This window comes from Oncorhynchus mykiss, chromosome 13 (assembly GCF_057628025.1).
Source record: "Oncorhynchus mykiss isolate SJ-2025 chromosome 13, ASM5762802v1, whole genome shotgun sequence".
Classification (NCBI taxonomy): domain Eukaryota; kingdom Metazoa; phylum Chordata; class Actinopteri; order Salmoniformes; family Salmonidae; genus Oncorhynchus; species Oncorhynchus mykiss.
In genome coordinates, this window is record NC_143034.1 from 68,510,716 (window position 1) to 68,534,793 (window position 24,078).

At 40.4% G+C, this 24,078-nt stretch overlaps 2 protein-coding genes across 3 annotated transcripts; one reads left to right on the top strand and one right to left on the bottom strand.

The window, feature by feature from the left end:
• Window positions 1-4,075: 4,075 nt before the first annotated feature.
• Window positions 4,076-12,956, bottom strand: LOC110538819 (uncharacterized). 2 transcript variants are annotated; one of them, XM_036939130.2, is made up of 6 exons: window positions 12,745-12,956; window positions 11,959-11,985; window positions 11,629-11,681; window positions 9,656-10,041; window positions 9,302-9,430; window positions 4,076-9,051 (listed from the first exon to the last, which is right to left on the bottom strand). In XM_036939130.2, exons 2-6 carry the CDS (start codon window positions 11,961-11,963, stop codon window positions 8,773-8,775), a joined length of 852 nt encoding a protein of 283 aa, XP_036795025.2. In that variant the 5' UTR covers window positions 11,964-11,985; window positions 12,745-12,956; the 3' UTR covers window positions 4,076-8,772. The 2 variants fall into 2 exon arrangements, with proteins under 2 accessions (XP_036795025.2, XP_036795022.2); XM_036939127.2 differs by having other exon boundaries at window positions 9,656-10,053; window positions 12,745-12,925.
• A 5,977-nt stretch (window positions 12,957-18,933) lies between these two features.
• Window positions 18,934-22,402, top strand: LOC118937775 (uncharacterized). Its single transcript, XM_090197351.1, has 6 exons — window positions 18,934-19,095; window positions 19,205-19,230; window positions 19,340-19,362; window positions 20,469-20,616; window positions 20,783-20,953; window positions 21,125-22,402. Exons 1-6 carry the CDS (start codon window positions 19,002-19,004, stop codon window positions 21,569-21,571), a joined length of 909 nt encoding a protein of 302 aa, XP_090053477.1. The 5' UTR covers window positions 18,934-19,001; the 3' UTR covers window positions 21,572-22,402.
• Window positions 22,403-24,078: the final 1,676 nt, after the last annotated feature.

The following is a 24,078-nucleotide window of genomic DNA, read 5'->3' on the forward strand; positions in this document are numbered from 1 at the left end:
AAATTAAAGTCTCTAGAAATCTTTTTCATTTATATATATATATATATATATATACTGTATATATATATATATATATATACACACACACACACACAGTGGGGAGAACAAGTATTTGATACACTGCCGATTTTGCAGGTTTTCCTACTTACAAAGCATGTAGAGGTCTGTAATTTTTATCATAGGTACACTTCAACTGTGAGAGGCGGAATCTAAAACAAAAATCCAGAAAATCACATTGTATGATTTTTAAGTAATTAATTTGCATTTTATTGCATGACATAAGTATTTGATCACCTACTAACCAGTAAGAATTCTGGCTCTCACAGACCTGTTCGTTTTTCTTTAAGAAGCCCTCCTGTTCTCTACTCATTACCTGTATTAACTGCACCTGTTTGAACTCGTTACCTGTATAAAAGACACCTGTCCACACACTCAATCAGGTGTCCTGTCCAGACTCCAACCTCTCCACAATAGCCAAGACCAGATAGCTGTGTAAGGACATCTGGGATAAAATTGTAGACCTGCACAAGGCTGGGATGGGCTACAGGACAATAGGCAAGCAGCTTGGTGAGAAGGCAACAACTGTTGGCGCAATTATTAGAAAATGGAAGAAGTTCAAGATGATGGTCAATCACCCTCGGTCTGGGGCTCCATGCAAGATCTCACCTCGTGGGGCATCAATGATCATGAGGAAGGTGAGGGATCAGCCCAAAACTACACGGCAGGACCTGGTCAATGACCTGACGAGAGCTGGGACCACAGTCTCAAAGAAAACCATTAGTAACACACTACGCCGTCATGGATTAAAATCCTGCAGCGCACGCAAGGTCCCCCTGCTCAAGCCAGGGCATGTCCAGGCCCGTCTGAAGTTTGCCAATGACCATCTGAATGATCCAGAGGAGGAATGGGAGACGGTCATGTGGTCTGATGAGACAAAAATAGAGCTTTTTGGTCTAAACTCCACTCGCTGTGTTTGGAGGAAGAAGAAGGATGATGAGAAGGAAGAAGAAGGATGAGTACAACCCCAAGAACACCATCCCAACTGTGAAGCATTCGTTGGGAATGCTTTTCTGCAAAGGGAACAGGACGACTGCACCGTATTGAGGGGAGGATGGATCGGGCAGTGTATCAAATACTTGTTCTCCCCACAGTATATACATATATATATATATATATATATATATATATATATATATATATAATTTATATAAATATTTGTTTATTTTATTACTTTTTACCCCTTTTTTGTGATATCCAATTGGTAGTTACAGTCTTGTCCCATTGTTGCAACTCCCGTACGGACACGGGAGAGGCGAAGGTCAACAGCCATGCGTCCTCCGAAACTCGACCCTGCCAAGACACACTGCTTCTTGACACACTGCTTGCTTAACCCGGAAGCCTGCTGCACCAATGTGTTGGAGGAATCACTGTACAACTGGCGACCGAAGTCAGCGTGCATGCGCCCGGCCCGCCACAAGAAGTCGCTAGAGTGCGAAGGACATCCGGCCAGCCAAACCCTCCCCTAACCCAGATGACGCTGGACCGATTGTGAGCCTCCTCATGGGCCTGCCAGTCGCGGCCGGCTGCAACACAGCCTGGGATCAAACTGTAGTGATCAGACTGCAGTGACGCCTCAAGCACTGTAATACAGTGCCTTACACCGCTGCATCAGTCGGGAGGCAACAGTGTAAATTCTACTGCACAATCACATTTGGCCTTTTGACAAGTTATTGTCTTATTAAGTTTGTACAGCAAAGTGTGATTTTAACTCTGGAAATAAATCTGCATGTCAACTACCACAGTTCTGTTATGAGAATTATGTTCATAACCCAATTCAATTATACTACTCAGTCTACGACCTAGAATTTGTAAGATACTGGTCGAATGAAACAGACGGAGGCCCAGATAAAATAGTCAACAATGTTTATTCATGAGAGCGCTGGTTAATTGGACAAAACCATTCATTTTATACTGGCTTCTTACGCACATACTTTCACACACAAACATTAGGTATCCTACGCACATACAGTGGGGAGAACAAGTATTTGATACACTGCCGATTTTCCAGGTTTTCCTACTTACAAAGCATGTAGAGGTCTGTAATTGTTATCATAGGTACATTTCAACTGTGAGAGACAGAATCTAAAACAAAAATCCAGAAAATCACATTGTATGATTTTTAAGTAATTAATTGGCATTTTATTGCATGACATAAGTATTTGATCACCTACCAACCAGTAAGAATTCCGGATCTCACAGACCTGTTAGTTTTTCTTTAAGAAGCCCTTCTGTTCGCCACTCATTACCTGTATTAACTGCACCTGTTTGAACTCGTTACCTGTGTAACAGGGTTATATTGGTGATTCCCCTTGCCACTTTATTGTTAAGCCAATGGGTTTTTGGTTTGAGTTTGTTTTGCCTTCACCTACTCAACATGGCATCTTATTGGCTGGTTTGCGTAGCTTGCTTACGAGGGGGGATGTTCCAGTTAGAATCGTCCCAGTGAACAAGCACCAAACCAGCGGTAAGTTGTTGGTTGCAAAGCACTGTACATCAAAAGTGATTTTTATACTCTCAAGTGATAATTTAAATGTACAATTTATATCAAATTGTTTGTAAATGTTATTCGATAAGATGCAGCGGTTTTTGGAGAATATTTGTTGTGCATTTTGTTGTAGAGAATTCCCGCCAGTATTAGCTAGCAACTTACTGTGTCTGGTGGGGGGGTTCATATATTTTGTACAGTGCGTGAGTGCAGAGTTGGATGGTGAGACGTGCATTGCATGACGTGCAATTTTGTGTCGTTCTTATCAGGTACATTGTTAAATATATTATATTGTAATTGTATTATTTTGGTAACTGTCCCAGTGAACAAGCACCAAACCAGCGTGCGTGAGTGCAGAGTTGGATGGTGAGACGTGCATTGCATGACGTGCAATTTTGTGTCGTTCTTATCAGAATAAAGCTACATGACTGGTGCTACATGTTGGAGTTCCGTGTCGATGACTGATTGTACACAACGCAAGACGAGTACTGTTACACCTGTATAAAAGACACCTGTCCACACACTCAATCAAACGGACTCCAACCTCTCCACAATGGCCAAGACCAGAGAGCTGTGTAAGGACATCAGGGATGAAATGTAGACCTGCACAAGGCTGGGAGGGCTACAGGACAATAGGCAAGCAGCTTGGTGAGAAGGCAACAACTGCTGGTGCAATTATTAGAAAATGAAAGAAGTTCAAGATGACGGTCAATCACCCTCGGTCTGGGGCTCCATGCAAGATCTCACCTTGTGGGGCATCAATGATCATGAGGAAGGTGAGGGATCAGCCCAGAAATACACAGCAGCACCTGGTCAATGACCTGAAGAGAGCTGGGACCACAGTCTCAAAGAAAACCATTAGTAACACACTACGCCGTCATGGATTAAAATCCTGCATCGCACGCAAGATCCCCTTGCTCAAGCCAGCGCATGTCCAGGCCCGTCTGAAGTTTGCCAATGACCATCTGGATGATCCAGAGGAGGAATGGGAGAATGTCATGTGGTCTGATGAGACAAAAATAGAGCTTTTTGGCCTAAACTCCACTCGTGTTTGGAGGAAGAAGAAGGATGAGTACAACCCCAAGAACACCATCCCAACCGTGAAGCATGGAGGTGGAAACATCATTCTTTGGCGATGCTTTTCTGCAAAAGGGACAGGATGACTGCACCATATTGAGGGGAGGATGGATGGGGCCATGTATCGCGAGATCTTGGCCAACAACCTCCTTCCCTCAGTAAGAGCATTGAAGATGGGTCGTGGCTGGGTCTTCCAGCATGACAATGACCCAAAACGCACAGCCAGGGCAACTAAGGAGTGGCTCCGTAAGAAGCATCTCAAGGTCCTGGAATGGCCTAGCCAGTCTCCAGACCTGAACCCAATAGAAAATCTTTGGAGGGAGCTGAAAGTCCGTATTGCCCAGCAACAGCCCCAAAACCTGAAAGATCTGGAGAAGGTCTGTATGGAGGAGTGGGCCAAAATCCCTGCTGCAGTGTGTGCAAACCTGGTCAAGAACTACAGGAAACGTATGATTTCTGTAATTGCAAAGAATGGTTTATGTACCAAATATTAGGTTCTGCTTTTCTGATGTATCAAATACTTATGTCATGCAATAAAATGCAAATGAATTACTTTAAAATCATACAATGTAATTTTCTGGATTTTGTTTTAGATTCCGTCTCTCACAGTTGAAGTGTACCTATGATAAAAATTACTGACCTCTACATGCTTTGTAAGTAGAAAAACCTGCAAAATCGGCAGTGTATCAAATACTTGTTCTCCCCACTGTACATACACACACAACAGTAGGTATCCTACGCACATACTGTCCCACTACCCAGCCGACAAAGATTAGGGAGACCTTGGGACCTTGAGACGTACTCCCTGTCCTTTCCCAAATCTCTAGTCAGGTCGGCACCGAGCTCAGACAGTCTGTGTTTAAAATACCATAAACGCATATTGTACAGATATATGGTTTTACTCCTTATTCTGTCTAAAACTACACACATCATTTATTATAATTTTACTGACTAACAATTTTATACAATTATATGGCTTCAGGGTGGAATATTCTAATCATTCATTTAAACCTATAAATTCCATCAACAAGTTCCAGAAGCCTAAAGGGATAGTTTAGTGAAATACATTTTTTGATAGTTGTTTCCTTGCCCTGAAAGCAATATGTGGATTTGAAGTCTGATTGCAATCCACAATTTGGTTTCATTCAACTAGCCAATGCATACAAATAGCAGTTAGCACTACTTTCAAGTCAGCCTCTCATGTTTACCAAAATGTCATGCCAAAATCGTTGCAAAATAATTTAAAAACAAGTCATTGAGTTAAAATCAATTTAGGAGATGATTTGGACATGGAATTTTAAAAATGGCGTAAATGTACTTTTATTGGTTTTTGGTCCCAAAATGCTTTATAAGCATTTATTGGAATTGGCTAGTTAATCACAATGAGTGTGGATTGCAGTCACCCCTTGTCCATAGACTTCTTTTAAAACGAGGAAACAAATATCTAAATACAGTGCCTTGCGAAAGTATTCGGCCCCCTTGAACTTTGCTAACCTTTTGCCACATTTCAGGCTTCAAACATAAAGATATAAAACTGTATTTTTTTGTGAAGAATCAACAACAAGTGGGACACAATCATGAAGTGGAACGACATTTATTGGATATTTCAAACTTTTTTAACAAATCAAAAACTGAAAAATTGGGCGTGCAAAATTATTCAGCCCCTTTACTTTCAGTGCAGCAAACTCTCTCCAGAAGTTCAGTGAGGATCTCTGAATGATCCAATGTTGACCTAAATGACTAATGATGATAAATACAATCCACCTGTGTGTAATCCAGTCTCCGTATAAATGCACCTGCACTGTGATAGTCTCAGAGGTCCGTTAAAAGCGCAGAGAGCATCATGAAGAACAAGGAACACACCAGGCAGGTCCGAGATACTGTTGTGAAGAAGTTTAAAGCCGGATTTGGAAACAAAAAGATTTCCCAAGCTTTAAAAAATCCCAAGGAGCACTGTGCAAGCGATAATATTGAAATGGGATGAGTATCAGACCACTGCAAATCTACCAAGACCTGGCCGTCCCTCTAAACTTTCAGCTCATACAAGGAGAAGACTGATCAGAGATGCAGCCAAGAGGCCCATGATCACTCTGGACGAACTGCAGAGATCTACAGCTGAGGTGGGAGACTCTGTCCATAGGACAACAATCAGTCGTATATTGCACAAATCTGACCTTTATGGAAGAGTGGCAAGAAGAAAGCCATTTCTTAAAGATATCCATAAAAAGTGTAGTTTAAAGTTTGCCACAAGCCACCTGGGAGACACACCAAACATGTGGAAGAAGGTGCTCTGGTCAGATGAAACCAAAATTGAACTTTTTGGCAACAATGCAAAACGTTATGTTTGGCGTAAAAGCAACACAGCTCATCATCCTGAACACACCATGCCCACTGTCAAACATGGTGGTGGCAGCATCATGGTTTGGGCCTGCTTTTCTTCAGCAGGGACAGGGAAGATGGTTAAAATTGATGGGAAGCTGGATGGAGCCAAATACAGGACCATTCTGGAAGAAAACCTGATGGAGTCTGCAAAAGACCTGAGACTGGGACGGGGATTTGTCTTCCAACAAGACAATGATCCAAAACATAAAGCAAAATCTACAATGGAATGGTTAAAAAATAAACATATCCAGGTGTTAGAATGGCCAAGTCAAAGTCCAGACCTGAATCCAATCGAGAATCTGTGGAAAGAACTGAAAACTGCTGTTCACAAATGCTCTCCATCCAACCTCACTGAGCTCGAGCTGTTTTGCAAGGAGGAATGGGAAATAATTTCAGTCTCTCGATGTGCAAAACTGATAGAGACATACCCCAAGCGACTTACAGCTGTAATCGCAGCAAAAGGTGGCGCTACAAAGTATTAACTTAAGGGGGCTGAATAATTTTGCACGCCCAATTTTTCAGTTTTTGATTTGTTAAAAAAGTTAGAAATATCCAATAAATGTCGTTCCACTTCATGATTGTGTCCCACTTGTTGTTGATTCTTCACAAAAAAATACAGTTTTATATCTTTATGTTTGAAGCCTGAAATGTGGCCAAAGGTCGCAAAGTTCAAGGGGGCCGAATACTTTCGCAAGGCACTGTATGTCATTTGCTGAAGTAACTATTTTAATAATATCTACAATTATCTCAAAATGCACTCCTTTTTAAAAACCTTAGCAAATATACAGTGCAATCGGAAAGTATTCAGACCCCTTGACTTTTTCCATATTTTGTTACATCACAGCTTTATTCTAAAATGGATGAAATCATTTCCCCCCCTAATCAATCAACATACAATACCCCATAATGACAAACCAAAAACAGGTTTTTAGAAAGGTTTGCAAAAAAATATTTACAATATCACATTTACATACGTATTTACAATATCACATTTACATTTACAATATCACATTTACATAAGTGTTCAGACCCTTTACTCAGTACTTTGTTGAAGCACCTTTGGCAGTGATTACAGCCTCAAGTCTTCTTATGTATGGTGCTACAAGCTTGGCACACCTGTATTTGGGGAGTTTCTCCCATTCTTCTCTGCAGATCCTTTCAAGCTCTGTCAGGTTGGATGGGGACCGTCACTGCACAGCTATTTTCATATCTCTCCAAATATGTTTGATTGGGTTCAAGTCCTGGCTCTGGCTGGGCCACTCAAGGACATTCAGAGACTTGTCCAGAAGCCACTCCTACGCTGTCTTGGCTGTGTTCTTAGGGCCGTTGTTCTGTTGGAAGGTGAACCCATCGCCCCAGTCTGAGGTCCTGAGCGCTCTGGAGAAGGTTTTCATCAAGGATCACTCTATACTTTGCTCCATTAATCTTTCCATCGATCTGGACTAGTCTCAGAGTCCCTGTCACTGAAAGACATCCCCACAGCATGAGGCTACCACCACCATGCTTCACCGTAGGGATGGTGCCAGGTTTCCTCCAGAAGTGACGCTTGGAAGTCAGGCCAAAGAGTCGAATCTTGGTTTCATCAGACCAGAGAATCTTGTTTCTCATGGTCGGAGAGTCCTTTATGTGCCTTTTGGCAAACTCCAAGTGGACTGTCATGTGCTGTTTACTGGGGAGTGGCTTGCGTGTTGCCACTCTACCATATAAAGGCCTGATTGGTACAGTGCTGCAGAGATGGTTGTCCTTCTGGAAGGTACTCCCATCTCAACAGAGGAACTCTGGAGCTCTGTCACATTGACCATCGGGTTCTTGGTCACCTCCCTGACCAAGGCCCTTCTCCCCCGATTGCTCAGTTTGGCCGGGTAGCCAGCTCTAGGAAGAGTCTTGGTGGTTCTAAACTTCTACCATTTAAGAATGATGGAGGTTATTGGGGACCACCATTGCTGCAGAAATTGTTTGATACCCTTCCCCAGATCTTTGCCTCGACACCATCCGACACTATTTTACTCTGACATGCACTGTCAACTGTGGAACCTTATATAGACAGGTGTGTGCCTTTCCAAATCATCTCCAAATCAATTGAATATCACAGGTGGACTCCAATAAAGTTGTAGAAACCTAAAGGATGATCAATGGAAACAGGATGCACATGAGATCAATTTTGTGTCTCATAGCAAAGGGTCTGAATACTTATGTAAATAAGGTGTCTGCTTTTTATTTTGAATAAATGTGCAAAAATTTCCACAACAGTTTTTTTACTTTGTCATTATGGGGCATTGTGTGTAGAATGATGAGGAAAATGTTTAATGTAATCCATTTTAGAATAAGGCTGTAACGTAACACATTGTGGAGAAAGTGAAGGGGTCTGAATACTTTCCCAATGCATGGTATATAACAATTTTTCTGTATCATAATTGATTACAATTGCACTAAGTAACCTCAAACTTTGCCCCTTTCTGGGCATTATACTCAAACCACAAAAACATAAAACATGTTTATACTGAAGTCCAGACTCGTTTTGCCATGAAGTCCATAAACCAGTCCCTGTGCAGAGATAATACTGTACAGGTGGTCAATCAGCAAAAAAAAGTGCAGTTTGTGATCTGTGTTCATCACAAGACATGGTCGAGACCCACCATTGGCATTTGACATGTGAGATTAACACGTTTAAATGTTTTACTCACGTCGGCTGCAGTGAAGGAGAGTCCCAGGTTTTGGTAGCGGGCCGTGTCAGTGGCACTGTATTGTCCTCAAAGCGAGCAAAGATGTTATTTAGTCTGTCTGGGAGCAAGGCATCCTGGTCCGCGATGTGGCTGGTTTTCTTTTTGTAATCCTCTTGTGAGGATTGTAATCCTCTTGTGTCTGAGCCATTGAATTCGTAGTGCTTCCTTTGTAGTGCTTCCTTTGTAGTGCTTCCTTTGTAGTGCTTCCTTTGTAGTGCTTCCTTTGTAGTGCTTCCTTTGTAGTGCTTCCTTTGTAGTGCTTCCTTTGTAGTGCTTCCTTTGAATGCCTTGAATATTCGGTCCTTTGTTGGGTTGAAAGGTCGGCTGAAACATTATCAACAACATAGAGGTTATGGAACATCACAAATAGTTTACCACAATATTACCATAATAATTGACGGACATTTTGACAGCATTAACATAAACAAACAGCAGTATTAGGGTTTGTTCACCTAGGGGCGAGCATAGATAATAGATTTTTGTCTTAAACTTTCCCTGATTTCAATATACACACTTTTGTCATGTTTTGCTATGTGTACCATACCCTCAGTCTGAATCAAACAGTAATTATTACCTCAGATTGACTGATTGCTTTGAGATCCCCCAGCATCTCAATCTCCAAACTTCTTCGGAACTGAATATGCTCGTCATTGATTTTCTTTATTTCGTCACATTGCATCTCTTTCTCCATCTCTTCCTCAGTCTGAGAAAATATAACTGTGGAATAACTAGCTGACTTGTCCAGCAACTTACTTATTGACACATTACACTGTATGTCTACATTTTGTAATTATTCAAGAACAATGACATGTAGACGAATAAATGCAAGACCTACTGTAACTGACAATAACAACACCTTGTTTATTAATGTTAAACACAAAATAAGTTAATACGTTTGCTAAGTTAATGTAATATTGCTGGGTCTTACCAATTCCTCAAAGCATTCTCCAAATCTGTGTTTCTCCAGTCCTGGGAACTCTGCTCCAGATTTAAAGAGATCCTCCAAGCTTCTGGCAACAAGGTGTAGAACTTCAAACTCGTAGGCGTAGACATTGCCATCTTCACATAACAGGAGAACCAGCTGCCATCCTGCTGCCGAACAGCGGAAGTCATCCAGGGCACCAATGACCACCATCTCCATTCTCTCTGGAAGGTAGCAGTCTTTCCAAACTTCTAACTGTTCACCATCTCCAGCGTGAACAGTGTCCTCCAGACCCCCGATTCTCAACTCGTAACTTTTCGGCTTTGCAAGAGGTATCTTGTTGTGGCGATGTTTCGACACAATCTTTTCGATTTGGCCGAGGAATTCAGCATCTGTGGCAACAACTGACAATAATTAGAAACTATATTTAACATTGTAAATGTCAAGAGTGCAGAACATCCTACTCACAACTTGCAAATATTAACATTTAGAATCGTAATGTATTATTAGCCATCTGATTCAAAGATGCAGTTCTGGATCTTATTAAGCACAACAAATTCATAACCAGGCAGAACACTGAACATGATGACAGACTAACCAGGCAGAACACTAAACATGATGACAGACTAACCAGGCAGAACACTGAACATGATGACAGACTAACCAGGCAGAACACTAAACATGATGACAGACTAACCAGGCAGAACACTAAACATGATGACAGACTAACCAGGCAGAACACTGAACATGATGACAGACTAACCAGGCAGCACACTGAACATGATGACAGACTAACCAGGCAGCACACTAAACATGATGACAGACTAACCAGGCAGCACACTAAACATGATGACAGACTAACCAGGGAGAGCACTAAACATGATGACAGACTAACCAGGGGAGTAAACAACAAGAGATAAAAGCTTAGACAACAGCCATTTTGGGTAAGCCTGTGTGAAGTCTTAGTGTGGACTAGAATATGTGCATGGATTGTGAGGTTCTGACATGGAGAGGGAGTTCCAGAGCTGGGGGCCTGCACTGCTTAAAGGACGTTCTCACATGGAGCGGAGCCTGTTGCGAGGGAGGGTGAGGAGGCCAGTGTCAGAGGAGCGCAGTAAATCGGTGGGAGTGTAGTAGGTTGGAGAGGTATGTGAGGGCCAGTCTATTTGTCGGTGAGCAAGAGTTGCTTGAAGATGATCCTGGATTGAACTGGGAGCCAGTGAAGTTTGATGAAGGTTGTGATGTCTCAAGGTCTGGTGTGTGTGAGGACTCTGGCAGCTGAGATTGAATCTATGGAAGTAGGTCCAGTGTTTTGTCAGGGAGTCTGTAGAGAATGGTGCTGCAATAGTCCAGGCGTGAATGAGGGTTTCAGCAATGGGGTCGGTGATAGTGGGTCCGAGTTGTGACGTGTTGGAGGTGAAAGAAAGCTGTCTTTGCGTAATACATACTGTAGTATGTAGTTTGAAGGAAGTTGAAAATCGTCTCTGGAGGGAATGCTAAATAGAATCAGCACAACGAGTGGAAATCTAGAGGGATCAGCTAGCTTTTTGATTTCCTTGTGGATTTTTTAAGAATCGGCCTCAGGCCTTATATAGTATAGAATGACAACCAATCATAAAACATGAAGACACTGTTTTCATATAGTGAAGGAGGGGCCCTAGTGGCCACAAGTCACCAGTAAGCAAGCAACTTTATCTTCTTATGACATTCAATTTCTCTATCATGAAATTTGAACGTTTATGGAAATTGTTTATTGAAAAACATTAAACGTGTAAAATATGAGGTCTAGTGTTGTCTAAACCTGGGATTCAATCCGATTGCGGGTAACAGGCAATGCGGCTTTTAAAGGCAATGTTCACGGAGATCGCATTCACGGTAAATGCTGCATATGTCAGCTGAATCAGACATTTCCTTTTAAAGTGTCTGAATACAAAGGCCATTGGATGACAATACACTACATAAAGAAATTTGTCTGATACCTTCTTTTTCCTTCTCACAGCAAAGAAACTCAGTCTCTATCTTCTTTAACAACCTGTATAAAATGATAAAAACAGAATACGTTTTGTTTTATTAAACTGTAGAATTATGAATTAATTTAACTAAAACAACAAGAAATACACATTTGCAAATTAGGTAAGGAACCCAGACATGCCTTGAGTAAATTCTTAAACAATTGTAAATTCAGCAAGTCAATAAATGTAATAAACAAAGTGTGGGCCAACGTCATTTCCATGTAAATAACCTGGAGCCTCATATATATATATATATATATATCATCTCTTACATTTTTTAAATTGAAATATATTTACCCCATTGATGTGATGATTCCCTGATGACTGTTGGGAAAACAATACAAATGCTGGTGAACAAGTAGGGCAAAAAAAGCACTTAAAAAGCACTTAAAAAGCACTTAAACTCGAAGAATCCACACCAAAATGAATAAACACTTCTCATGAATAATATAAATCAAAACTATTTTGGGGTCAAATCAACATGACAATTATAATTTTAAATGTCGTTCCAATAAATCCTTTATTTGAGTGAAACACACCTAATAAAGTTGAAATAGGCTTACATTAAATAGTTGTATACACCTAAGCATTCCGCATAAACCTGACTTTTTTTTTACTGTTTGAGTACTATTTCTAGAACAATGTCTGCACTGGGATATATGTCAACAATGTCCAATTTATCATTACAATTACAGGTAAGGAATCCTAATAGCTAAATTGTTTAATGTAGGTCAATTCAGTCAATAAAAAGGGGCAGAACGACAGATTTGTACCTTGTCAGCTCGGGGGTTTGAACTTGTAACCTTCCAGTTACTAGTCCAACGCTCTAACCACTAGGCTACCCTGCCGCCCCATCTAATGGATTTCTCAAGCCAAAGTATAAAACACTTTCTTCTCACCAAAGACACGTTTCTTCAGCAGACATATATTTATTTTATTAGCCTACTCAGGAACCGAAACCATAGAACCAATATTTACGGCAATAGTAATTAGAACAAAATAAACATCATACATTTCCGGAAGGCTATCACCCCTTCATTTAAACACTTATATTACAAACAAGTCTATCGTAACATAGCTTACCAGATTCAAATGTAGCCTGTAAGAAATGTAAAGGCAATTTACCAACAAAACAAAAAACGTTTGATCTCCTTCTTTAGGGCTGTTGCGTAAGAAGTGGCGTGACAAGTCGTCTTGACTGAACACGGAAGAGCTTGAGAGGACAGTATAGTTCACTGGAAAATGACTGTAGGCAATATGCTGTGTGCATCATATTTCATTATAGGTTCATGACTGAGGCGTGGCCTTTAGACTACGTAGCTAGATTTAACACCTTTTCTCTTAGACTTTAGAAAAAGACGTGGAGGGAAAGGCAGTTTTTAATTAAGTTGTCAATAAAACAAACATTTTGGGGGACTGTTGCAGCTCACTTCTCCTTTAAACCATCTATTGTGTGCAACGATGTATGGATTTGATTTAATTTGACAGAAATGTAGGTTCGACTATTCTTATAATACCACTTATACCAGTATAACAAAGTCATTGGATACCATGATACGCATGGATATGTTGTGCTATCTGTGTTAATACGTTCGACCTAAATTAGATATTTTTTAAGTACAACTGATGGAGCTTGCCAGAACGCTTTAGTCGATTTTGATGCCCTGGGCGAGCCTGCAACTCAATCTCTTTGCCCGCTCACTTGTTGCTGACATGTTGTTCCTCTGCATGGGTGTGACTCCTTCATTTATCATTCTGTTCCACTGACAATGTTGTTTTAGCTCACCTGGCCAGTACACAATGGAGGAGGAGTTTTTCCAGATTGAAATTGATTGCATTTCTTTTGTAAAATAAATACGCGGGTGTGAACCAAATGCCCCTCTTGAGCGGTTGGTGAACGGCGAATTCGGCTCAGAGTAAGGTTCTCCGAAGCGATATGGAATTGTTTTAAGGAGGTCATACCAATAATTATTTAGCTATTTGATTTTCAATTTCAAGACTGCTTGAAGTCTATATTTTTTAAATACATTTTTTAAAATCAAATTATTTTGGGCCTTACTGCTAATAGTCCATACAAATGCATTGAATAACAGATTCACTACATGGAAGAACATATAGTCCCCTCCAATGAATATATAGGAAGTTTGTTCTGAAGTGTCTGTCCTATATCTGAGAAATATAAGAAAGATCAGGAATATATATATATATATATATATTTATTTTTTTAATATTTTGTTTTTACATGTGCTTAACCCCTAATTTTTGGCACTAAACAGTCTCAATATATATTGTACCTCCATTCATTTTTTCAACTGGTACCGGGGGACCTTCAGACAAATCTTGTGAGATCTGTTGTCGTCCTAGAGCAAAACAACCGACATGTGAGTCTCACTTTTCCACAGGGGGGTCGGTTTCTCCCAGCTTCCGTGTTTATGATGACTCGGAACAGCTTGAGAGGACAGTATACTTCACTGGAAAATTACTGTAGGCAATAAGATGTGTGCGTCATACTTCATTATAGGCTCATCACTGAAAAATAAACTAAGGCATGGGCTTTAGACTAGTAGCTAGTTTTAACCAACTTTCACTTTAGAAAAAGACGTGGAGGCAAAGGCACTTTTTAAGTTGTCAATAAAACAACACTTTTGGGGAACCACTTCTTCTTTAAACCATCTATTGTGTACATCAATATATTGGTTTGATTTAATTTGATAGCAATGTAGGTTAGACTATTCTTATAATACCACTTATACCAGTATAACAAAGTCATTGGATACCATGATACACATGGATATGTTGTACTATCTGTGTTAATACTTTCAACCTAAGTTAGAGACTTTTTAAGAGCAGTTGATGTGGTTTTCCAGAGCGGTTTAGGTGATTTTGACGCCCTGGGCGAGCCTGGAAATGCTGCTCGTTGCCCGCTCACAGTTTGCTGACATGTTGTTCCTCTGCATGGGTGTGGCTCCTCCATTTCTCATTATGTTCCACTGAGAATGTTTTTTTAGCTCACCTGGCCGGTACATCGAGTGGGAGGAGTTTACATCGGTTGAAAGGGATTTCATTTGTTTTCTAATTGGGCTGCTTCCCAGGTGTGAACCAAATGCCCCTCTTGAGCGGATGGCGAATGCGAAGTAGGCTCAGAATAGGGTTCGACTAAGCTATATAGAATTGTTTTAAGAAGGTCATACCAAGGATAATTTAGCTATTTGATCTAGACCCATTGAAGTATAACAAAATATATACTCATGTATTTGATGAACAATTTGATTTGGATTTACTGCCCATACATTGAATAACAAATTCACTACATGGAAGAACAGATAGTCCCCCCAATGAATCTATAGGAAGTTTGTTCTGAAGTGTCTGTCCTATATCTGAGAGATATAAGGAAGCTAAGGAAACATTTTGATTTTTATGAAAGTATTCAGACCCCTTGACCTTTTCCACATTTTGTTACATTACAGCCTTATTCAAAAATTTATTAAACATTTTTTTTACTCATGAATCTACACACAATACCCCACAGTGACAAATTAAAACAGGTTTATTGAGATTTTTGCAATACATTTTTTTATACAAACTAAAATATCACATTTACGTAAGTATTCCGACCCTTTACTCAGTACTTTGTTGAAGCACCTTAGGCAGCAAACACAACCTTGAATCTTCTTGGGTATGATGCTACAAGCTTGGCACACTTGTATTTGGGGAGGTTCTCCCATTCTTCCGTACAGATCCTCTCAAGCTCTACTCAGGTTGGATGGGGATCGTCACTGCACAGCTATTTTCAGGTTTCTCCAGAGATGTTAGATCTGTCTCAAGTCTGGGCTCTGACTCTTAAGGACATTCAGAGACTTGCCCTGACGCCACTCCTGCATTGTATTGGCTGTGTGCTTATGGTCGTTGTCCTGTTGGAAGAGGAACCTTCGCCCCAGCCTGAGATCCTGAGTACTCTGGAGCATGTTTTCATCAAGGATCTCTCTATACTTTGCTCTGTTCGTTCATCTTTCCCTCAATCCTGACTAGTCTCCCAATCCCTGCCGCTGAAAAACGTCCCCAAAGCATGATACTTCCACCACCATGCTTCACCGTAGGGATGGTGTCAGGTTTCTTCCAGACGTGACACTTGGCATTCAGTCCAAATAGTTAAATCTTGGTTTCATCGGACCAGAGAATCTTGTCTCTCATGTCCTGAGAGTCCTTTAGGTGCCTTTTTGCAAACTCCAAGCGGGCTGTCATGTGTCTTTTACTGAGGAGTGGCTTCCGTCTGGCCACTCTACCATAAAGGCCTAATTGATGGAGTGCTGCAGAGATCGTTGTCCTCCTGGAAGGTCCTCCCATCTCCACAGAGAAACACTGGAGCTCTGTCAGAGTGACCATCGGTTTCTTGTTCACCTCCCTGACCAAGTCCCTTCTCCCCGATAGCTCACTTTGGCCAGGCGGCCATTTTTAGGAAGAGTCTTGGTGGTTCCAAACTTCTTCCATTTAAGAATGATGGAGGCTACTGTGTTCTTGAGGGACCTTCAATGCTGCAGATATTTTTTGTTACCCTTTCCCAAGCATTTCTAAAAACCTTTTTTTGCTTTGTCATTATGTGTCATTGTGTGTAGTTTGTTGAGGATTTTTTAAATTATTATTCCATTTTAGAATAAGGCTGTAATGTAACAAAATGTGGAAATGTCAAGGGGTCTGAATACTTTCCCAATGCAGTGTAGACAGGTGTGTGCCTTTCCAAATCACCTCCAATCAATTTAATTTACCACAGGCGGACTCCAATTAAGTTGTTGAACCATCTCAAGGATGATCAACGGAAACAGGATGCACCTTAGCTCAATTTCGAGTCTCATAGCAAAGGTTCTGAATATTTATGCATAGAAGGTATTTCTGTTTTTAACTTTTAATACATTTGCAAACATTTCTAAAAACCTGTTTTTGCTTTGTCATTATGGGGTAATGTATTGGGAAAAAAATATTTAATCAATTTTAGAATAAGTGTTTAATGTAACACATTGTGGGAAAATTAGTCAAGGAGTCTGAATACTTTCTGAAAGCACTGTATATACTGTACCTCTGTTCATTTTGTCAACTGATACCGGGGCACCATCAGACGAGTCTTGTGAGGCCTGTGGGCGTCCTAGAGCAAGACAAGCGACGTGTTCCCCAGAGGGGTCAGATTAGTGTGGTTTAGCCATTTCACAGGGATGGTTAACTCTCCAAGTTCTACTTGTTCATACCAATCTAGGTAGATCCTCTTTCAGTTTTGATTCCCCTCATTCTTGGAATAGCCTGCAGAACTCATTGCACCTTGATTCCCTGGTGCTGCCAGGGCAGTTTAACAGTCTAGTATTAGATGTGTTGAATATACAGTAAATTTCAGTTATTTTGATTTAAATGAAGAGATTGTTGTTGTTGTAATATTGAAAGTTGTAACTTGTAGTGTTTTATTATTTTTGCTTTATCTTTGTTAGAGTTATCCTTTTGTAGTGTGGCATTGTTCTGTTGTATTGCTGTGTTCAGGGCACCTTTTGAAAATGAGCCACACCACAATACCTACTAGATGTCCTCATGGTACTGTAGAACTAACTACTACTGATAGTAATGTGTGATAACTGAACTTGTCATGATAAACAGATCATTTAACCAATGTTGGGGATCTTCATCTATTTTACGGTAGTCATTGCCCTATATTCTGGGAGGAAGATAACAGGCTAAGTTGCAAACACATCTACTCGGACATTAACATATCTAAAGCAGTGGAGGCTGCTGAGGGGAGGACAGCTTATAATAATGTCTGGAATGGAGTGTAATGGATGGAATGGAGTAAATAGAATGGTATCAAATGTGTTTGGCATTGTACAGTATAACAATAATCAAGCATGTTATAGTACTGAATTTGTTTCATTTAAATGTATCTCTATGTCCTGGTTTTCCCTAGAATAAATGGATGGAAAAGCTTGTTTTGAAAATCCACAATGGCTATTTTCCTACTTCCTGTTTGGTCTTAGAAAGAAATTACAGTACATTACAGGATATTGGTACATTCATATGATGAGTCAATAAAGATGAATTATCTCATATGGACCTCTTACATAACAAACACAAACACAGCCTTTTATCACTCATCTCTGTGCTTTTTATTATTGTACCACTGTTTTACTGCTAGTGTTTAACTGTAGGACGTGAGGCTTGTTGCTCTGAGGTTTCGTTTCTCCAGCCACATCCGAAGAGCGTTGGAGCCGGTGTAGTACGATTCAATCTCAGTCCAGTATTGACGCTTTGCCTGTTTGATGGTTCGTCGGAGGGCATAGCAGGATTTCTTATAAGCTTCCGGATTGAGAGACCTGCTCCTTGAAAGCAGCAGCTCTACACTTTAGCTCAGTGTGGATGTTACCTGTAAACCATGGCTTCTGGTTGGGGTATGTATGTAACAGTACAACTTTAGACCGTCCCTTCTCCCAGGGTCCCTGGGCGTGAACCAGGGACCCTCTGCACACATCAACAACTGACACCCACGAAGCATTGTTACCCATCGCTCCACAAAAGCCGCGGCCCTTGCAGAGCAAGGGGCACTACTACTTCAAGGTCTCAGAGCAAGTGACGTCACCGATTGAAACGCTATTTAGCGTTCACCACCGCTAACTATGCTAGCCGTTTCACATCCATTACATGTACGTACAGTCACTATGGGGACGACGTCATCGATGCACTTATTGATGAAGCCAATGACTGATGTGGTGTACTCCTCAATGCCATCGGAAGAATCCCGGAACATATTCCAGTCTGTGCAATTAAACAGTCCTGTAGCTGACCACTTTTTTATTGATCGAGTCACTGGTGCTTCCTGCTTTAGTTTTAGCTTGTAAGCAGGAATCAGGAGGATATAATTATGGTCAGATTTGCCAAATAGAGGGCAAGTGAGAGCTTTGTAGATGTCTCTGTGTGTGTAGTAAAGGTGGTCTATAGTTTTTTCCCTCTGGTTGCACATTTAACATACTGGTAACCCTCTATGGTATGGTGTTTCCCTCAGGCACCAAACCACCTTTTTGGACCTCACACCGCCCCTATAATTTTTTAAAATTAAATTATATTTTTGGGAACAGAAAAATGTATTGAGATCAGATGCTTCATCGATGAGAATATTAGCAGAATGTGGGCCCAGTTTCACCTACTTCCCTCCTCTCCCATGCACGACTCGACTTCCTCTCACTACCATAGTTGTAAGGGCATGTTTCAGCTTTATAGCCCTGTGACGTGTCTGGGTTACTGTAATAACCCAGACAACAATAACCCAGATACTACTTGTCAGTGAGCACTGCACTAAGGTATGAAGGCGTAACATGCCCAAAATAGCTACTAGCTTTCCGGATCCACGTCAAAATGTCATTTTGCCTATTGATTTAATATCCTACAGAAAAACACAACTGCAGCTGAGTAAGTTAACATGTTAAAATCTGTATGGATGTTACTTCTTCCTTCTCTTCTTTTCTGTGCCCCGCCCTAAAACATTTTAACTCCCAGTCATTCATTTGCTTGGTTTCAGCACCCACGGCAATCATGAGCAGCTCCGTAAGTAGAAATCAATAAAACAAAGTACAATATGAATCATCTTAATATTACTATTAATACCATGTTAATATTACATTAAGTTGTTAAAGATTCATTTTTCTATTTACAGAGGCAGGTACCACCTAATAAAAGGTTAGTGTCAATTGTGATCACTTATGATAGTGCAAGATAAATATAGACTAATATATACATCTATACATATATGCTTTGATTTTTGCATTTGTGAGATAATTGTAGATATTATTAAAATAGTTAGTTCAGCAAATGTGTTTCCTTATCTTGAAAGCAGTCTATGGACAAGGGCAGACTGCAATCTACACTTTTATTTCATTAACTAGCCACTTACAACTAATGCTAATAAGCATTTTAGGACCAAAAAATAAAAGCTTTCCCTTTACCCCTTTCCGTATGTTTTAAATGTCATGTCTAGATCATCTCTTAAATTGATTGTCACTCAATGACTTGGTTTTACATTATTTTGCAATGATTATGGCATGATTTAATGGGATACTAGGCATTTTGGCAATGAGGCCCTTTATCTACTTCCCCAGAGTCAGATGAACTTGGAGATATAGTGTTTATGTCTCTGTGTCCATCTAGTATGAAGGAAGTTAGAGGTTGTTTCGCCAACTGGAAGTCTATGGGTATCGACTAGCATGGTAGTTGATACCCATGAGAGGTTGACTTGAAAGTAGTGCCAACTGTCATTTGTTAGCAGTGGCTCGTTAATTGAAACCAAATTGTGGATTACAGTTAGTTCTTATTCACATATTGCATTCAAGCTAAGAAAACAAACAATCTAAAAATGTAATTACGCTGAACAATCCCTTTAAGGTGTTCAGAAGTAGTTAACATTCAGATCTATTTCCAGAGTAAAATGCACATTTTTTAGGTTATTGTGCTGTAGAATTTAGTATTTAATTTGTGTTAAGCTGTTTTTCAAATTATTGTAATAAAGTTCAATTGTTAATTACCTAGTGTCGTAGTTGATCAGAGTTGTTAAATTGCTTAACTAGTGAAATTGCACAACTATAAAAAAACGATGCCAATTTGTGTGCTGAAGAGAACAAAGAAGACAGTGTAAAATAAAGAAACACAACTTACCTTCTCATTATGAGGGAAATGGGATAACAGCTCAAACGGAGTAGGGCTGCTTGAATTGGGTTTGAACAGCATTTAAAATACAATCATTACTTACTGTACGTAATCTTTATTAAACTTTACAATACCACTTTTAGGAAACCAACAGTTACATATCTGAAACGGAAGAAAATAAATGAAGAAAGCTTAAAGTCATCAGGAACAGCATTTATTGGACAGGCTATAAAGTTATGGAATAGTCCCCCGTGCGTGGGAGTTGACGGAATAGAAGATTACGTGAAAAAGGTACACATCGCCTAAATAAATACACTAATCAAACGCCTAAAATACATTCTCACACATTTAGCACATTTTTGGTTTACTATACATTTCATCAGGTTACAAATAAATTGTTTCTAGAACAAACAATTATTAATTGATCTTGTTATTAATTATTCATGTTTGTTAAAAGTTGCTTCATAGCATCTTTTTCTTAGGTCACATTCATGAGGTCTGTCTTCTTCCAACTGACTTCTTTGAGTCTCAAGATGTGATGGACGATTTAGAAACAAGATTGAATATGAAATTCAACGAAGACATGTATCCTCCCCAGCAGACTCCATTTTCCATTCTTCTGACTTTGGTAAGTGTGTAAATGGAATGTATTTCACCTGAAGCGTTTGTCCTTGACCAATTTCCACATCAACAAAATTAACAACAAACAATGACAATAAAACACATTATAGAAAACATGTCTTGTCCATGTAGCTTATCATTTGTAGAATATTGCATGTTTCATTTCGTTTGTTTTCAGGCTGTCAGGATTTGTGGTCATGAGGACGAAGATAAAATACAAGAACATCTTCTAAGTTTCCTGGAAGCATTGAAATTGCCCCCCAAAATAAAAGGCGAGAGTAACTACACTAACTACTACACTCTGGAGGCTACTGTCATAGCTGTGTGCTACAACGAAACCCCTGGAGCCCTCAAACCAGTGAAGTACTATGGAGCATCCCTGTCCTGCAGAGGGGAGAGAGCAAGGAGAATTATGATCAATCAGTCATGTCTTAACGTGTGGCATGACTATGTGTCTTATGCAGTGTTGTCATTCAGACATGATGAACAGGGAAACGGTATCAGCTTCCCTAGCACCGTAAAATGCAGAGCATTCTACAGGAATTACCAGACCAATTGTTATGAAGACCGAACACAGAGCAAATGTAACGAAGCGGGGAGGAGCCTACCTGGATTTGTCCAATAAAATAGTTTGTGTTTTCCTTTTGGAGTAAACGGTTTCTGTTGCAAAATGTTTTGCAACAGACGAAACGTTTTGCAACAGAATCGGCATAATAATTACATCCCTAATGTCCCTGGTGCAAGGTTTACTCGATGGCTGCTGGTTAATGTTGCCCCTGAAATTGTTTTCATAAACTGCTTGTAATTCATATTTTTATTCACACACGTGGTTAGTCGCTTTGACTTTGCAACTTGGCCAGATAGTGTCGACCCTTCCTTCTGTCGAAAATAGCAATATTATTAGTTTACAAACACTCAAGTACTTTAATAAAAATGTAATCATAATTTCAGTGGATTCTGTAAGTCTATATGCCACCCTAAGTTTATTGGCTAGCTAGACACACATGCTGTGATGGAATAGGTTAGGTAGTTTAGTTATAAGTTGCATGACACTACACTACCACTTCCACAATCAATCGCCAGGTGGCAGCACCAACTGGTCAGGTGCTGTGCTCTGCCAGGAATCCTTGATTAGGCACAGGTGCAGGTGATCAGTCAGTGTGCCAGTTCTCAGAGCTGTGAGGCTGCTGGAGTTTCAGGTGCATTGTGGGCCTTTGGTTTTGGATTGAATGTTTTGGTTTGGGGCCTTTTGTAGTACATTTTTTGTGTGATGCCCAAAATTATTGGATCCTTTGATAAAGATGAGCAAAAAATACTGTATAAAAACAAATACAAATACTGAGCTATATTGTATGCTCAACATTTTAAAAAACAAAAACATTTTATATTAACAAATTTGCTCAGAGAAAGAGATTTTGTTAAACAAGTAATAAAATAAATCTCAAAAGGATAGCAATGATTGGATCCCCTGTTTTCAATACTCCAGCACCCTCCCCATGCTAGGATAACAACGTTGAGCCTTTTTCTAGAATGTTTTATGAGATTGAAGAACACATCGGGAGGGATCTTAGACCATTCCTCCATTCAGAATCGTTAACAGATCCTTGATATAATTTGTCTGTACTTATGGACTGCACTCTTCAATTCAGACCACAGGTTTTCAATGAGGTTCAAGTCCGGAGACTGAGATGTCTATTGCAAAATGTAGATTTTATGGTCAGTTAACTATTTCCTTTGTGGATTTTGATGTGTGCTTGGGGTTATTGTCTTGCTGGAAGATCCACTTGCGGCCAAGTTTCAGCCTTCTGGCAGAGTATACAATAGGTGTAGACCTTACAGTGAAATGTGAAATGTTTACTTACAAGCCCTAACCAACAGTAATTCTTTTTATAAAAAAATAGGTATTAGGTTAACAATAGACAAGTAAAGAAATAAAAAAACAGTAAAATGACAGTGAATATAACAGTAGTGAGGCTATATACTGGTGGTACCGGTACAGACTCAACGTGCGGGGGCGCCGGTTAGTCGGGCTAATTGAGGTAATATGTACATATAGGTATTGTTAAAGTGACTATGCATAGATGATAAACAAGAGAGCAGCATCAGCATAAAAGAGGGGTTGGTGGGTGGAGGGTGGTGGGTGGTGGGTGGCGGGACACAATGCAGATAGTCCAGGTAGCCAATGTGTGGGGGCACCGGTTAGTCGGGCTAATTGAGGTAATATGTACATGAATGTATAGTTAAAGTGACTATGCATAGATGAGAAAGAGAGAGTAGCAGCAGTGTAAAAGAGGGGTTGGGGGGGTGGCGGGACACAATGCAAATAGTCTGGGTAGCCATTTGATTACCTGTTCAGGAGTCTTATGGCTTGGGGGTAAAAGCTGTTGAGAAGCCTTTTGGACCTAGACTTGGCGCTCTGGTACCGCCTGCGATAGCAGAGAGAACAGTCTATGACTGGGGTGGCTGGGGTCTTTGACAATTTTTAGGGCCCTCCTCTGACACCGCCTGGTGTAGAGGTCCAGGATGGCAGGAAGCTTAGCCCCAGTGATGTACTGGGCCGTACCCACTACCCTCTGTAGTGCCTTACGGTTGGAGGCCGAGTAGTTGCCGTACCAGGCAGTGATGGAACCAGTCAGTGATGGAACCAGTCATGCTTCAATGTTGCAGCTGTAGAACCTTTTGAGGGTCTGAGGACCCATGCCAAATCTTTTCAGTTTCCTGACGGGGAATAGGCTTTGTCATGCCCTCTTCACGACTGTCTTGGTGTGTTTAGACCATTCTAGTTTATTGGTGATTTGGACACCAAGGAACTTGAAGCTCTCAACCTTCTCCACCACAGCCCCATCGATGAGAACTGAACACAATAATCTGCTTGGGCTGGCCGACCAAGGAGACGGAGTTGGACCTGGACCTAGGTACGGTTGCTGTTTCATTGAGGTACATACATACAACACGACCTGCATACTCTGACTTCTCATGTAAATGCACACAGTATTATATCAGGTTACAGACCATTTAGCTTTGCCTAGGATCCATAGGTGGTTTTGTAACACTGTTTGCCGAATGGTAAAAAATATTATTATAGGCCTGCTGCCTACTTGTATTAATTCTTCTGAATGCAACACTCTACAT

What these genes read in the sequence shown, in the direction of transcription:
- LOC110538819 (XM_036939127.2), bottom strand. An exon ending in CTGTGAGAAGGAAAAAGAAG is followed by an intron (nt 10,054 to 11,628) that starts GTATCAGACAAA and finishes AATTATTGTCAG; the next exon opens with TTGTTGCCACAGATGCTGAA. An exon ending in GAGAATGCTTTGAGGAATTG is followed by an intron (nt 9,431 to 9,655) that starts GTAAGACCCAGC and finishes ATATTTTCTCAG; the next exon opens with ACTGAGGAAGAGATGGAGAA.
- LOC118937775 (XM_090197351.1), top strand. Translation starts at nt 19,002, where the DNA reads ATGCCCAAAATAGCTACTAGCTTTCCGGATCCACGTCAAAATGTCATT. An exon ending in AAAAACACAACTGCAGCTGA is followed by an intron (nt 19,096 to 19,204) that starts GTAAGTTAACAT and finishes GCTTGGTTTCAG; the next exon opens with CACCCACGGCAATCATGAGC. An exon ending in TAGAAGATTACGTGAAAAAG is followed by an intron (nt 20,617 to 20,782) that starts GTACACATCGCC and finishes GTTTGTTAAAAG; the next exon opens with TTGCTTCATAGCATCTTTTT.